Source organism: Pteronotus mesoamericanus, unplaced genomic scaffold (genome assembly GCF_021234165.1).
Source record: "Pteronotus mesoamericanus isolate MK-2021 breed Mesoamerican mustached bat unplaced genomic scaffold, CSHL_Meso_final scaffold_85, whole genome shotgun sequence".
NCBI classification, from domain to species: domain Eukaryota; kingdom Metazoa; phylum Chordata; class Mammalia; order Chiroptera; family Mormoopidae; genus Pteronotus; species Pteronotus mesoamericanus.
In genome coordinates, this window is record NW_026555329.1 from 13841981 (window position 1) to 13857436 (window position 15456).

At 36.6% G+C, this 15456-nt stretch overlaps 1 protein-coding gene across 1 annotated transcript in view; it reads left to right on the top strand.

The window, feature by feature from the left end:
* THSD7A (thrombospondin type 1 domain containing 7A) overlaps positions 1-15456 on the top strand; it is a 319686-nt gene that overhangs the window by 223768 nt on the left and 80462 nt on the right. The window contains exons 8-9 of the mRNA XM_054564186.1: positions 4847-5041; positions 12955-13189. Of these exons, the coding sequence (XP_054420161.1) occupies positions 4847-5041; positions 12955-13189 (430 nt within the window). The remainder of the gene's footprint in view (positions 1-4846; positions 5042-12954; positions 13190-15456) is intronic.

The window sequence follows — 15456 nt, forward strand, 5'->3', positions numbered from 1 at the left end:
CCTTTAATACACAAAGGCAAGTGTGAAGAGGATTCTAAGTGTTTTATACATCGTGTTCAGAATTTAGCTGAGATTGTCCTGAGAAAAACTAAAGGAAGAAAAATAGGTTGCATTGGTCTGTGCCTGTATGAATTGTAGAACTACATCATTTGCTGTAATGATAATTGGCTGTGTCTGCCCAGATTTATTGAGATGCATACACAGATAATCAAAGTGTCAAATCGTTCTGTAATGTAGACATATGGTGGTTGAAACTGTCCTAATAGTGGCACAGCTGATAGGGAAATATGGAATTTCCAGAGTGCTAAGCAACAAAATTTCTATTTCTCTATATGGAAAGAGTATCAATTAACCTGATATTTGGATATGTACATGTTTAATTTATGGCTACATATACATATTCTTGGCAATAATGTCAAAATAGTTCTTATGTAATTAATACTTATCAATCATGACAAGTTTTAATGTGAGGTACAGGGATGAAATTATTTTTTGCTGCTCTTGTAAGTAAAGACCTTATTTCCAGGGTCACTTTTTATATTAAAATTAGATAGAAGTAAGAGCCTCAGGAAGTAGTTAGAGATGACAATTTATGGAGTTTCCTATGAGAGCCATAAACCCAACTTTTCGTCTCCTAATGTTTCCCAGATGGCTGATGCCCGGAATGCTGGAGATTTAGCCTAAAAGAGTATAGCTCCTCATAATTCCAGCCAGTGGTCAATTAGCTGAGTTGATTAAAGCATCCCCTGGAAGCCAAGTCAAAGATCTGAATGATTTCATATTTTCAGATTTGTTGCTGCTTGTTCAATGGCCATAATCCAAAATATGTAACCCTGGACATGTCAACAATGCATGCTCCTTGCAGTAGAAACAGTATGTGGCTGTGACCATGCATCCATGTGCCTTGAGAAACAACTTAGAGTGCCGGTTCTTGACTTTTTTGTAAACAAAGGCTCATCCATTATTAACGTCCTCAGCACCATGAGTTCTCCCTACATCATACTAGCTAAAAAGTAGATTAGGGCATTGGTTAGAACTCCATTCAATGCTTCTTTAGTCATACTCGTGCTATTTGAGACAGTAAACTTAACCTTGAGTTTCAATTTCCCTTAAAACAAACAAAAAAAAATTAACACTAACGTCAGGAGGTTGTAAAAGTTACAAACTTTCATTTATAAAATAAATATGTCACAGGTATGTAGCATGCTTTATGTTAGTACATTACATAGGGGTGACTACAGTTAATCGTACTCTATTGCACATTTGAAAGTTCCTGTAAGAGAGTAAATCCTAAAAGTCCTCATCACAAGAAGAAAATTTATAACTATGTATGGGGACAGATCTTAATTAGACTTATTGTGCCTTCTGCAGTACATACAAATATCAAATTATTATGTTGTGTGTCTGAAGCTAATGTGCGTTTCAGTTAGACTCAGAAGAAGGTTATCATGACCATTAGGTGAGATGATATATGGGATATTCATAGCACAGTGCCTGACAAAAGATGGGCAATCCGTCACTACTCATTGAATGAATTTTTCATCCAAGTGTACTCTATAGAAAGAGAAGTACAAAGGGAAGTCCCACCGAGAAACAAGTGGCGTTAGGTATGAAATCAAGACGAATTAGTCTTCAACAGCTGCCCTTTCAATAGGCAGTCTGGTTCTATTCAAACTACAGGAGAAAAAGGCAAAAAAGAAAAAAATCCTACACTAGTGCTTCTGAGATTTTGTATGCTTTTGAATCACCCAAGAATTTCTTAAATTTTATTTTTGATTTTAAAGAGAGGGGAAGAGAGGGAGAAAAAAAGGGAGAAAAGCATCGATGTGAGTGAGAAACATTGAATGATTGCTTTCCATACACAACCTGATAGGGGATGAAACCTGCAACCCAGGCATGTGCCCTATCCAGGAATCAGACTGGTGACCTTTTGGTTTGTGGGCTGACACCCAGCCAACTGAGCCACATGGGCTGCAGCCTAAGAATTTTTTTAAATGCAAGTTATGACTCAGTGGGTCGGGTCTGAGAGACTGCATTTCTAGCAACCTCCAGGTGATGTATATGCTGCATGTTCACTGATTACACTTTAAGCAAGTCCCAGAACACATGATGGCATGGCACTTTAAGAAATACTGTATTAAAATTAAATTCATTTGATTATTCACTTGGCCGAAGATTGTTTTGTGTCTACTACGGTGCAGGCACTGTTTTATGTTCTAAGTATAAAATAATGATCAAGACAGATAAGGATGATGCCCTCATTGGGCTTTCAATAGAATGGTAGTATCTGACAGTAAACATGTAAACAACTAATTAAAATATTCTCTAGTGGTGATTAAAACTGTAACGAACATTAAATGAAGTTACTATGAGACTGTGTGTGGTCCATTAAGGCTCCTCTAGGAAGGAGACAATAGAACTGAAACCTGAATGTTGAGAAGCCTCATACAGTGTGTGAAGATCTGAAATTTTCATGAAAAAGGACTGCAAAGGCCCAAAGCAGTGTGAGATTGGTCTGTGGGAGAAGAGGGAAAAAGCTGTTGTGGCTAGATCAAAATGACATCATCTGGATGTGAGACAATGGTGGGAGCAATCAGAGGGGAAATAGGGACACGGTCACACCTGACAAAGTTGGGGGAATGTAGTAAAGGCTGAATCCAAAAGAAATCTTAGAAGTTAAGTCCACAATACATCTGAACAGCTCCACAGAGAGATAAGGTGCACTCTAGAGAAAACGTGCCTACAGGAAAGTACACATGGCCATGCAGAACAACATAAGTGAAAAAGAACTGACTTAAGGTATGGGACACAGTTGAAGAAAAAAATAACTCAAAAAGAAAAATAATTTAAATTGTACATCCCTTAGGTTTACACTACAAGAAATAAAAATACATTATTTAAGCCATGGGAATTAACGAATCGTATGCATGGAGAACACTCCCAATTGCTGCAGACTGAATTAATTTTTTCTGAGTAGAAATGGTTAAATAACTATTAGAGAAGACATAAAACTATAATTCCTGGTTGACTATAAGCTGTAGCCCCAGATTTGTCTTACTTTCCACAGACTATTGGGAATGAAAGTGAAAGAGAGTAGCTAGAACAATAAAAGATAGCAGTGAAGGAAATAAGACATATACAAACCCCTTCTTGCACCAAGAGAAAAAGTCTAGTAGGGAAAATAGTCATCATTATTATATCAACTATAAAATATTAAATGTCTAGTATTATGAGTTTTTCCTTTTCCTATGTACCTTTAAATCCACAATCTATCATATTGTTTTATTGAAATAAAAGCCACACCCTAAAGCCAATACAATCAAAAGAGAACCCACATATCAGAGTACCTAAGGAACAATGAATGATATTATGATGGCTCAATTGTCATTTAGTGAATCTTACTTACCAATGAGTGTGTCTAATAATTTAAGGCCTGCAAACTCGTAGCTATTAACATGTAAGTGCATTTCAATTGACTTCTGATTTTGTCTAATGATTGAAGGCCCTGAAGACTAGTAGCTATTAACGTGTTAGAGCATTTCCAATTGATTTCTGATTTTCTGTCTTATTTTTCATATATGGGGGCCCCTCGCCTTCCGTCCGTGAGGAACAGCTTTGATGCGTTTGTCTAGTAGTGGTGGAGGGGGAGCATAGTGAGTCATCCTTTGTCACCTGATGCCTATTGCCCTGAGGCACACAGTTCTGACACATTCATCCAGAATTATGCTTATATTCTGTGGAAAAATAGCAGAATGATTTTGCTTATTTGTGTATTATTTCACTTTGTTCCACTGACCTCATCAGCATCCTGTATTCGCCAGCTAAGCCACGGAGTTCAGACTTTTCCCATGCTCTATTCTCATTATTTATGTACTTCTTTTGGTTACCTCTGGCATTTATTAATGGCAACAATATTTTCTTTCTCAATGACCTTTTGTATATTTCATTGTGTTCCTTCAACAAATAGTAAGTGAGTGCCAGTCTCTAGAACTTCAAGGCCAAGGGAGGAGATGGAGTGAGATGAAGCATGTGGGTCCAAATGGTCTGGACCCAAGAGCCAGGGCGTTTGAGGTGTTGTAAGCTTTCAAAAAATACGGTCTCTGTCTTAAGAGCAGCAGGAAACCACTGAATAGTTTTAAGTACGTAAGCGATACCATTTTATTTCCACTATTTCCTGACTATTTCATTTTTCTCCCCCTCTGCCAATGGGATCACCTTAAACAGTGGTTTTATAATGCGATCCTATCATTTACATTTTCTGGTTATTTCCAGCTAATGAACTCATTTTTTTAATGAAAGAAAAAGGTTGCCAATTGTACAAAATTAAATTCTCTGAGAGACATAAGAGTGTCTGCAAACAGAGATACCTGTGAGTTGGGTCATGAAAACATATGCTGCATGCTGTGAATAGAGTCATCATTTATAAATGATGACTCATCTCCAGTAACAAAATAAAGTAGAAAACCTATTTCATTGATGCTCCTTATTGTAAGCATCATAATATTTTAAGTATAAAAATTACTGGGATTTTAATATTTTAAGGATAAAAATTACTGGGAAAGTATTTGCAATATAAAAATACTTTTAACAATGTGCTTAATCTACATACCTAAATTTCATATAATAAAAGATGATATATAGATAGATATCCATCCCTAAATGAGGCTTTTTATTATACATATTTTTTTTTCTGGCATTAACATCTGGCTAGTCACTCTTTTGGCTTTACTTTTAACTAAGAACAAAAGGGCTATAACCTAATTTATCTTGGTGCCCATCTGGTTTCAATTGCTCATTTTACATTTACTCAGAAATGATAGATTGTCGGTGATGATGTCTTTCCCAGGAGAAGAAGTTGACAGACAGCTATGCAGAGATGCCATCTTCCCCATCCCCGTCGCCTGTTATGCTCCATGCCCAAGGGACTGTGTGCTCAGCACGTGGTCTGCGTGGTCCTCCTGCTCACACACCTGCTCGGGGAAAACCACAGAAGGGAAACAGATACGAGCGCGCTCCATTCTGGCCTATGCGGGTGAGGAAGGTAAGGTCATCAGCTTCAGAAGGCACTGAGGTTCCTTTCAGAAGTTGGCATGCATTCTCTTTGTCTTGCCTGGAGAAGATGATGTTCTAGAAAAACCGACTTCCAGAAATCCAGCAATCCAAGGAGATTTTATATGTGTTAATATAATGGGCAGCTTTCTTATCTTCCCCCAAATTAATCTTCTTTTTTTATTTTATTTTAATTAATTTTTCAAATACATTTGTCTCTGCCAACCCTCCACCACTTTCCCTTGCCCCCTCCCTCCTTCCTTCCCTCAGCTCTTCCCCTTTGGTTTTGTCCATGAGTCCTTGCTATATGTTCCTTGACTTTCCCCGTCCCTTCCTTTTCTCCGCCCCCCCTCCCTCCTTCCCTCTTGTCTCTGTTGATTTCCAAAATTAATCTTGAAAACAGGTCTCTAATAAAAAAAGAAAGACTTTTAAAAGCGAACTCACTTTGCCTTTTCTCCTACTTAATAATTCAAATTCTTTCCAGTTCAAAGCATTAAACTTGTGAAAAGATCTGAAAATGGCTCCCAAAATTCCACGATAGGTTTCATTGTTTTTTCCCTATTTCAGCAGTTTTTCTCTCTGAAATCACACTGTACCTTCTCATATGTAGGCATATGTATTCAATAATAGAGTTAATTTAAAAATAAACACCAGCATGGCTATTGCTTGACTAAAAAATTTACAAGTGTTTTCAACCAGTTTTCTGACCATGGGCTCTGAGATCCATGTTTCGTATATAGATTGTGTTCATTTTTAAACATATTGTTCTTCAGTCACTTCCTCCACCTGGGAAGTGGTTTGTCATATATCCGTACCTCAATTGTGTTTGCTTTATTATCAGGAAATATAAGACTCTTGGTAATTGTCTCTCAAGCTTATATCCAAATGCTAATTTGGCCTCTGTGTGACTTGGTGATACAATGTCCTACTTAATCTTGTCACTCTGGAAAACAACACAAGAGTTAGGAAAAGACAGAAGTAAATCAGGTTCCCTCACATTGAGGCATGTCCTATCTCAAGAATATATAGGTGTATGTTACTTAAATATTATGAAACTGAATGACTTTTCTCATTCAAATGGTAAATACTGATTTCTATTTGTAATAAACATGTGTTTCACTATGTATACTCCCAAATACTTAACTTTGGAGGAGTTTTCAAGTTGCCTATTTTATTTTTCTATTTATGAAACATTTTAGTGATGGCAACCTTGTAGTAGTCTTGTTTGATCAAACTTACTATCTGTGTATGTGCAATAATATCTATTAAAAACATAATTCCTTGACCTTATGACATGAGAGAAAGCAATATATTTAAAACAGTTGACATATGGGGAAATTTCTAATTTTCTATAAAGTGTCCATAAACTTTTTTCCTATCACCTTAATATAAATTTAATTATTTTCTACCAAAAAAAAGTATATCTCTGGAACCTAATAGAAAAGAAGCACCTTTTAGAGAGAAAACTGTATTCTCTGTGTTGTCAAGCAATAACTCTAACCTTGTATAGATTATATTCAGACTTCAAACTCTATCAGCTCAGATTATGTCTTGAACTTCATTAAAATTAGATCTGTGGTCACCCTGCTTGCTATAAATCCATTATACTCTGCAGACAGTTGCTGTGTGACTAGTAATGAGTGACTTTTCGCCCCATGAGTCACATGACAGAGATTTTGCCGTGCTTGCAGAACTCACCAGATCATTATTTCTATAGACATGATGCTTCACACTGAAAGGTCATGAAATGCTTTAAAGGCAGAAATTTATGATTTCTCTTTGATATGTATCATCCACTTTGAGAGGGTGAGACTTCGATAATTTTTAATTAAGTCTAGTAGCTGCATCATAAGCAAACTGTGATGGAAAATCATAGATGTTTATATAGTAAATCACAAAAGCATAAATTCAAAACATAAGTTTAAGTGGGAACCACAGAAGAGCCATGTCAATGGGGAACCTGCTGCTATTTGTCTCTGGTAATAACAGTTATAAAAACTGGTATAATTATATAGAATACTTAAAGAATCTATCCTTCAGAAACTATTTAATACCCATTATTTGCTGGGAACTTACACATATTTTATCTTCCTCAAAATAAGCCTTTTCACAATTCTGGGATTTAATAAAAATGATTTAGAAACTACATTGCAGAAAAGTTAAATATGTTTTCTTGCAATTAGATAATCCTTTATAATTCTAAACAATAGTAGGTCTTTCTATTATTATTCCCCAAGAATTATTATTTTGCATGTGGCATAAATGTTCCTGATTTTGTGTGGATCAGAAAATTACTGTGATAACCTAACAGAAGAGATTATATTAGTACAAATTATATAGAGATTTTTAGACATAAAATTATATGAATTTCTGGTGAAATAACTTCTGGACAAATACATGTGCAAAATATCTATCTGGATTTACAAAATAAATATAGCAGCCTCTACTTCTGTTTATCTCAGTCGGAAATTCATCATTAAACATTATGAAGATTATATAACCTAATGTGAAGGACAGACTAAGTTTTGCTGCAGTAACAGCTCAGAAGTTTCATAACTTGAAAGAACAACTTTTTCTTTCTTATGGGAACTTTGCTAGAATGTTGGGTAACTCTACAAAAAGTCTTTCTGCCATAAAATGCCTCAGCATTGCACCTTCACGTGAAGACCTACTTCATAATCCCCATGTCAGTGGAAGGAGATAGTTGGAGAGTCTGTCTACTGATTTAAAAGCATCTGCATTAAGTTATTCCATCCAGAGGTGCTTTATGTCATTTCTACTAACACTTCATTGTCAAAATAATTCACACACTCATGACTTAAAGTTGAGCCTAAGTTAAGTGAAGTAGAGGTAAACACGCTCCTACTGTATGCCAAAAAGAGAGGAGTGCTGGCTCTCGACCTTACACCTGGTTTGTTCAGTCTTCTTCTTGTGTATATGCACCTGTCTGATTCCCCGCCACCGCCGCCAGTCCCTCCCTGCCATCTCCATTGCGGCAACCATAGGATATCTCCATTACCCTGCCCATGTTCTGACACCCCGCATCAGGCCACCTCACACCCATGACAGGGACCCTTGTCACCGCTGCCTGGTTCCAAAGCTCCACACTGGACCCGCAGCCTGAATGCTGGGATCTCCTCTACATTGTGCCTCTGCTCTGACATCCCAGGTTGGGTTGCCACTTCTACCCTCTTGGACAATGCTTGTGTCTCCCATGGCTAAGCACAGTCTATGTCTCTGCCTCTGACACTCACGTCAGGCCCTGCCCTTCCCACTGGGGATGTCCTCCTCGCCCAGGATGGGCTCTGACAGCCCACTCTGGACCCCTGTGGCCCCCCACCCACCCCCTGGCGCAGATGCTCAACTGCTTGGCTCCACCTAATGGCTACTTAAAAGTTATGTTGGGAGCTCTAAAAGAAAGCAATCTCTTCACACTTAAATCTGCCATGTTTTTAATATAAATAGTAATAGGTTTAATTGGAATAAAAATTGAAATTTATATTAAATTAAGAGCCTCTAAGTTTTTGAACCCTTGCTGCGGATCCCTAACAAACATGGTTTAAAGAGGAAAAATAATTTTCAAAATGTTTTCTGCTGAGTATAACAACAAACTCTGTTAATTCTCATTATGTAGTTCATTATCCGTGTAGAGCAAGAAATGAGAGCATAATTATTTTTGCAAAGTTCAGAATGACCTGATAGTATAACTTCATCAGCCAAATTTTAGTGTGCCTGTACGCCTGCTTTATACATGCAGAGAATAGATGCAAATTGAAATCAAATTATGCCCATTTTCTCAAACAATTAGTGGTCTTTAATAATTACATTTTACAGTATAACCCACTGAGGAGAGGAATAGTTCTATTTTAACTTGTTCAATTTTTACAGCTAAATGATTTTAATTCTAAGAGCCAGGGGGCCCTTATATTTCCTAGAAGAATGTGAAGAACCTGAAATCTATCATGTGTGTATATACACACATAACTCTGACTTCTAAACCAACACTGTCACTTCCTCATCCTCTCACTATTGACTTTGAAAAAGGGGCTCTGCTTCATCTGTCCTTCCAGGACCACCACACAGGACTTACGCAGATTCCACAGTAGGAAGTCGTCTTTTTAGCAAGGAAAAAAAGAGGGGGGAGGGGAGAAAGTGGGAGACCGTGCTGGAGCAGAATCTCCTGAGGTCTTGCTCTTACAGTTCAGTTCCCCGAAATCATGCCGCTGCCAATGTGCTTTTCTCCCAGCAGTAGTCTGCTCTCAAAGGAATAGGGGCTGCAGGAGCAGGCAAAGTTATGAGCATCTTAATACTATCATTCGTAGCAGACTAACAGCCTCTTCTTCACATGAGCCAGTCCACTTTATTAACTTTGTTGCCATCAGCTTCCCTATGTGAACTCTGCACTCTGGCTGAGTCAACACTGCCAGTTCCCAAGGTCATACCTGCCAGCGTACCTTTGCTTTATTTTTTTAAATTCTGTTCAAATGAGTCTCCCTTCCTTCTCACCTTTCCTGTAATTCTGCTTGTCCAAGTCCTGTTCCTTTAAAACTCGTCTCAATGCCTCTCACCTGAGGCATTTTTCAATCCCCCAAAACAAATGGCATCTGATGGTTTTGAATCCCAATTATACCAAAAACCTTTTTTAACATTATATGCTAATTAGGGCTATACTTATTTCTATGTTTATCATATCCCCTCTACTACCCTTCCCCACGGAATTATAGGACCCTTACGAGTAGCAGGAACTATTTCGAATCCCTCTAGTTATCCCATGACTCATTGGACCTAAACAGTGCATTTGTACTCAATACATACATATCTAATTGTTTTGAACAAGTTCTTATTCTTTTATTTTTAATCTTCCATCTAAATTGTAAGAACTTCAATGCCAGAACCAGAAACATCATAGATTTGTTAAATGTATCCTAACAAAGCTTTTAGAGACTTGAGGTTTGGAGAAAAAAGTTACTTTTTTACTTCTAAGAGACAAGTTCCACAGACTAGCTGGTATTTTTATATGACTGTGGAAGCTCATTTATTTCTGGCAGAATTTCATTGAAGTATTATCAATTCTTTCCCTTTGATGAATGATAGAAAGGTTAAATAATTACATGAGTATGAAGCATATATATTTATGTATAAGAATTTTTTTAAAAATACACCTACCACTAATTTTGTCATGGGTGACATTTTATAATTTCCCCAGCACAATGAAAATATTCCCAGATGTCTGGAATTAGATCTTCCCATGAATAATAAATAAATTCAATATTATATCTATCAATTTTTCTACCATAAAATTATTCCCAAAACAACATGACGGTGCTGCAATGACCGATTACTGCAAGCTACGCTTTAGAATTGCCATATCGTTATTATAATTAAAACCACATTGGGGCTTATCTGTACACGTATCCCGACATCAGACCCAAACTGCTGATGTGGCTTTAATGTGGATTGGGGCAAGGAAATAAATAGCCTTTATGTCTGTAAACTTAACAGCTATCTTGCAGTTCCTCGACACATTATGCTGAGGTTGTAGTTTTTTTCTTATCAGTTTTCCAAAGCCAACCAGTTAATTCCAAAGTCAGAAACAATTCAGAGTTTTAAAATCACAGTTTAAACAGCATTGTACTCACAATGAAAATGAGGTAAGTAAACACATTTTTTGTAGAGCAATAATTTTGCTCTTAAATACAAATACATGGTTAATACAGTTATTTTATTTTTTTTCTATAATTAGCATATATTTGTCTGAGAGAAAAGATTGGATAAATCTAGAGCCTCAGGGAATGAGTAATGAGAGTACTCATTTACTTCTCCCCAATCCAATTAGTCTGTTTTAGGCTTCGTTCCTATTCAAATCTTAAACATCTTTTCAGAAGCTGCCAGGGTCTCTGAGCTTTGTGATGGAAAGTAGGATATGAACTACGACAGATGTTTTCACCTTCTTGCAGCAGGGGACATTGATGAAATGCTGTTTAATGCAGGTTACTCTGATGTTGATCCTATGTTCTACACTGCATAGGTGACTCTAAACTGCAGGTAAATGCTCACATAAATTGCCTACTGATTTATTTGCTTAATACAGGGATGTCCTTACTCATAAGTGACATGGTACCTGAAGAGCAGCTCAGACGTGGATTCATGGTTTTGTTTATGACTCTTATGTAAATCTCTCAAACTTTTGAGGTCATCTTCCATGTTACAATCACTAGATATTGAATCACCTTTTCTTAATTATTTTTCACTGTTTAAAACTTGCTTTCCTAATATCTAAAATCTGTCTTTTATTATATTCAATCTTTCTTTCATTTACTATCATAAATATTTGTAATGAACATGCAAGATTTGCACCATTCCCATTCACAACCAGTTATTTTCTGCTCCTAAGATGAAATCCAGAAACTACGTTAAGTGTGAATACATCAAATTGTCGATAAAGTAAGCAGTAAATTCCTCCAACACTCTGCTTTTTATTTTTGTATTGGAATTATAAATAGCACAGTGGTAAGAAATTGGACTCCATCAACTCCTTGTTGTTACTGTTGGCCACATCATTTAAGCTGTATGGATTCATCCACTTTATGATTTTTAACATGTGGTTATAAAATAAAGTCCCACTTAAAAAGAACTTAGAATAGAGCAAGAACATAAAAAAAAGTCTTCCATAATGACAATTCCAGATCACATTCTATTGATTAAAAAACACAGCTATTTTACTCTTTATCAGCTCTGTAATTATTGCATCTTACAGTGAACACATTTTAAAACTACTGTGGCCAGGCAGCAGTTAGAGCATTGTTGTCATTGATAGTACATGTCCACTTCGTTGTTATTCCTGATGGCACTAGCAATCCTATGATGATATTTCTGCCAACAAACAAACAAAAACAACTACGAACTATTTGAGAAAGAAACTAAACTCTTTCTCAATTGCTTATTCAAACTTTGTATTGTTATCTTCTGGTGCCATTAAGAATGCAACAGCATCAAAACTTAGAGATGGATACCAGTATCCTGAAAGGAAACCCTGGACACAACAGGGGAAACTTTTTTTTTTTAAAGAAATCTTGCATCAGCAACACTTTTGATGCCACAGAGATAATACTGTGTAGGAGAACACACACTTTGATGAGTGCTAGTTAAACAATGACTCAAAAAAGTCATTAAAAGAAGTTTTAGGAATACCTTCCCTTTTAATGCATGCAAAAGAGTGATGTATTTCTTAAGAGCTATGTAAATAAATCATACAAAGCTATTTCAATAAGCATACAATAAAAATTAGAGTGGATTTAAAAAGAATTTTGTACTTAATTTGCAGCCATTTCTCTTTCTTTGGGACACGTGTAGTGATGGTACATCCCACAGCCAGTGACACCTTAGACCTGAAGAAAAACAGTATTCCCATTCCTACATGATTTTTCCAGTAATGCTATGGAAGATCAGTAAGCATTAATTGATTTTTAAAGGCTAATACATTAAAATGAGCAGCACTTTAAAAGCTGTAATTAAGAATTTCAATTTTGGAGATAACATTTGAAAAATGCATTGGGTTTTCTCCAACCACAGAGTCTTAATGCCTATGTTTCTTCTGGTCAGCAATCACAGAGGCTTCATTTATACTCCATTTTCAGCTTCTCTGGAGAACAGTGGCCTCTCTCTTTTAGGTCCTCCATAGTTTCCCCAAAACAGATTTCATGTACACCACAGAGTTTAAGTTTTAAGCAACACCATGCCAAATGAGGTAAGATTAATATGCAATTTGTCTTCCTAGCAATGTGCTAGTTATATGCTATGTGCTAATAAGTAACAGGTATCATTGTTACTGCTAATTTCAAAAAACAGAATGATAAGGTTTCTGTTGGCACCATTCTAATCTACTAATGTTGTCCATTTTTATAGGTGGAACTCACTGTCCAAACACAAGTGCTTTGCAAGAGGTGCGCAGCTGTAACGAGCATCCCTGTACTGTGTATCACTGGCAAACTGGTCCGTGGGGCCAGTGCATTGAGGACACCTCAGTATCGTCCTTCAACACAACTACAGCTTGGAACAGGGAGGCCTCTTGCTCTGTTGGCATGCAGACAAGAAAAGTCATCTGTGTGCGGGTCAATGTGGGCCAAGTGGGACCCAAAAAGTAAGGGCTTTAGAATGTCACCAGTAAATCCTGTGGCCAGCCATGCAGGGGATTGGCAGGCTTCACTTGCTTCGTGAAATGGAACATTGTGATGCTTGTCATACCTATCCTCAAGAGTAAGATTTGTTTGTTTTGAATGTCAGTCGCTGATAAAGTTTTAACTGCTTCAGAGTCTTGTGCCTGGAATTCATAAATTCTGTGGAAATCTTTCTGTGTGATACCTACTTCCAGTTTTATAGTAGCACTTTCTGCTTTTATAGTGAGGCAGTAAAAGAAGTGCTTGCTTCAGGCCTGGCTGATCAATAATGACAGTATACAAAGTCCTAGCAGTGTAGGTCGTCCATGACCGCTTAGATACCCATAGGCTATGGAAGCTGCCAATCTAGTGTAACTGGGCAGTAGCCTTCTATGGTCTGCCTTTCATTTCCCCTAGGAAATATTATATCAAAAATACTGAGGCTGAACTTATTGCATATTTAATCATTAAATGAATAAGCTATTTACATCCAAGAGAGAGCCTTGGGACAGGATGAGTGTTATGATAAGTAGCAAAACCACCACTTTCTTACTGTGCTTATGAATAGTGTAATAACAAGGCAAACAGTTTTCAAGAAAGGAGGACAAAGAATTAGTGAGTTGGCATGTTATATGTGCCTTGTGAAAAATATAAACAAAAAAATTCATGGCATAACTGGGCTAATCATTCTTAGATAAAATTAATAAGTCAATTCTAAAAATAAATCCTTTCAGGGGAAAAACTTCTTTATCTTTTGAGATTTAGACACCACAGATCTCTTATAATTCAATTATCTTAGCCATATGAAACATTGGAAGTGAAACTGGTCAAGTTTGCATTGCTGTGAAAATGGCCTCATAATTTCCAAATACTTGGCCATTTGCTTAAATATGTGAGCTCATAAGCATTCTACTTAAACTGATTCTGGCTTAAGTTTTCAGAGTTTATTGAAAGGATTCAATGGAAAAAAACAGTAGTAATGAAGCACTCAGTAAATCTTACAAATTGATATCTTCTCTTAAAAGTTTGAGATACTTCTTAGTGTTTCAGGGAAATGATAATATACCTGATGTATGAAAAACCCCAAGGGATTAGTAGGAGTCTCATTATGAGTTTGTTTTTTTTAATTTGGCCAGCACTCCAGACATTAGGGATAGTTTGCCCCCATACTTTGTTTCTATAATTTGAAATTAGAAAACATATTAGGACACATATGGCAAAAAGAGTTGACTAAATTGAGAAACTATTTCACATGCTTAATAGGTAGCCCCAAACCAATATTTTAATAGAAATAATGCTAAAGTTGTGTTGAATCTAACAAAGGCAATTAATGTGCAGGGTATTAAAATTCAATAGCAGTAACAGCAGAAGCAGAAATCCCAAGTTCTGGAGGATTCTGGGCCTTGCTGGGACAAGTATGCAAGTAGAAATAGTCACCACAAGGGGCTCTAACCCGACCAACCTGTCATGGCACAAGATGGAGGGTTATTCTGCTCAGCTTCTATGAGTAAGCTCATTCTGTTCCTGTTCACGTTACCAGTAATCACCTTTCAAATGATGCTATTGATATTTTCCTCTCTTATGCAAACTACAAAATATTTTGCTGAACAATGTATGTACATGCGTACAAGCATATATGTGAAAAAGCATGCTGGATTAATGTTATTAAGTCGTTCAATAGGGAGGGTATCCTGATGCCCCATGTTGGACCACCACAATAATCCATTAAAATGTGCTTTGCCCTTGCAGCCTTTATGCAGTGACCTGATTACATGGAGATATTTGTTAAATCAAATGGATTTACTTTGCCTTTAAAGGCCTGAAAAAATAAGCAAATACTGTAAATTCAAAAGAAAATGTTACTGCCTGTATGCTTAAACAGTAGGTTAAATTCCATGAATGCTTTTGCGTACTAGGCATTTGAAACAGAAATGCAAATAGAAGCCTTGTTTTAAACTCCTCTTAATAAAACAGATTACTGTGCAATGGTAAAATCAATGTTATTGATCTTATCTATCCTCCAAGTAACAAATTTCAGCTCCTATCACATCTGTTTAATTTGACCTTGAATAAGATTTGGGGGAAAATCAATCCCTTGATTTAAACCACAAACACTAAATACAAACAGTACAAAAGAGAAAAGAAACATGTTGACTGAACCAATTGCCTCGCCAAAGGAAGTCTGAATTTATTTTATTGGATGTAATCTAGGCTGTATAATTTATCTTTCTGTGTTCATTTAATGGCTTTA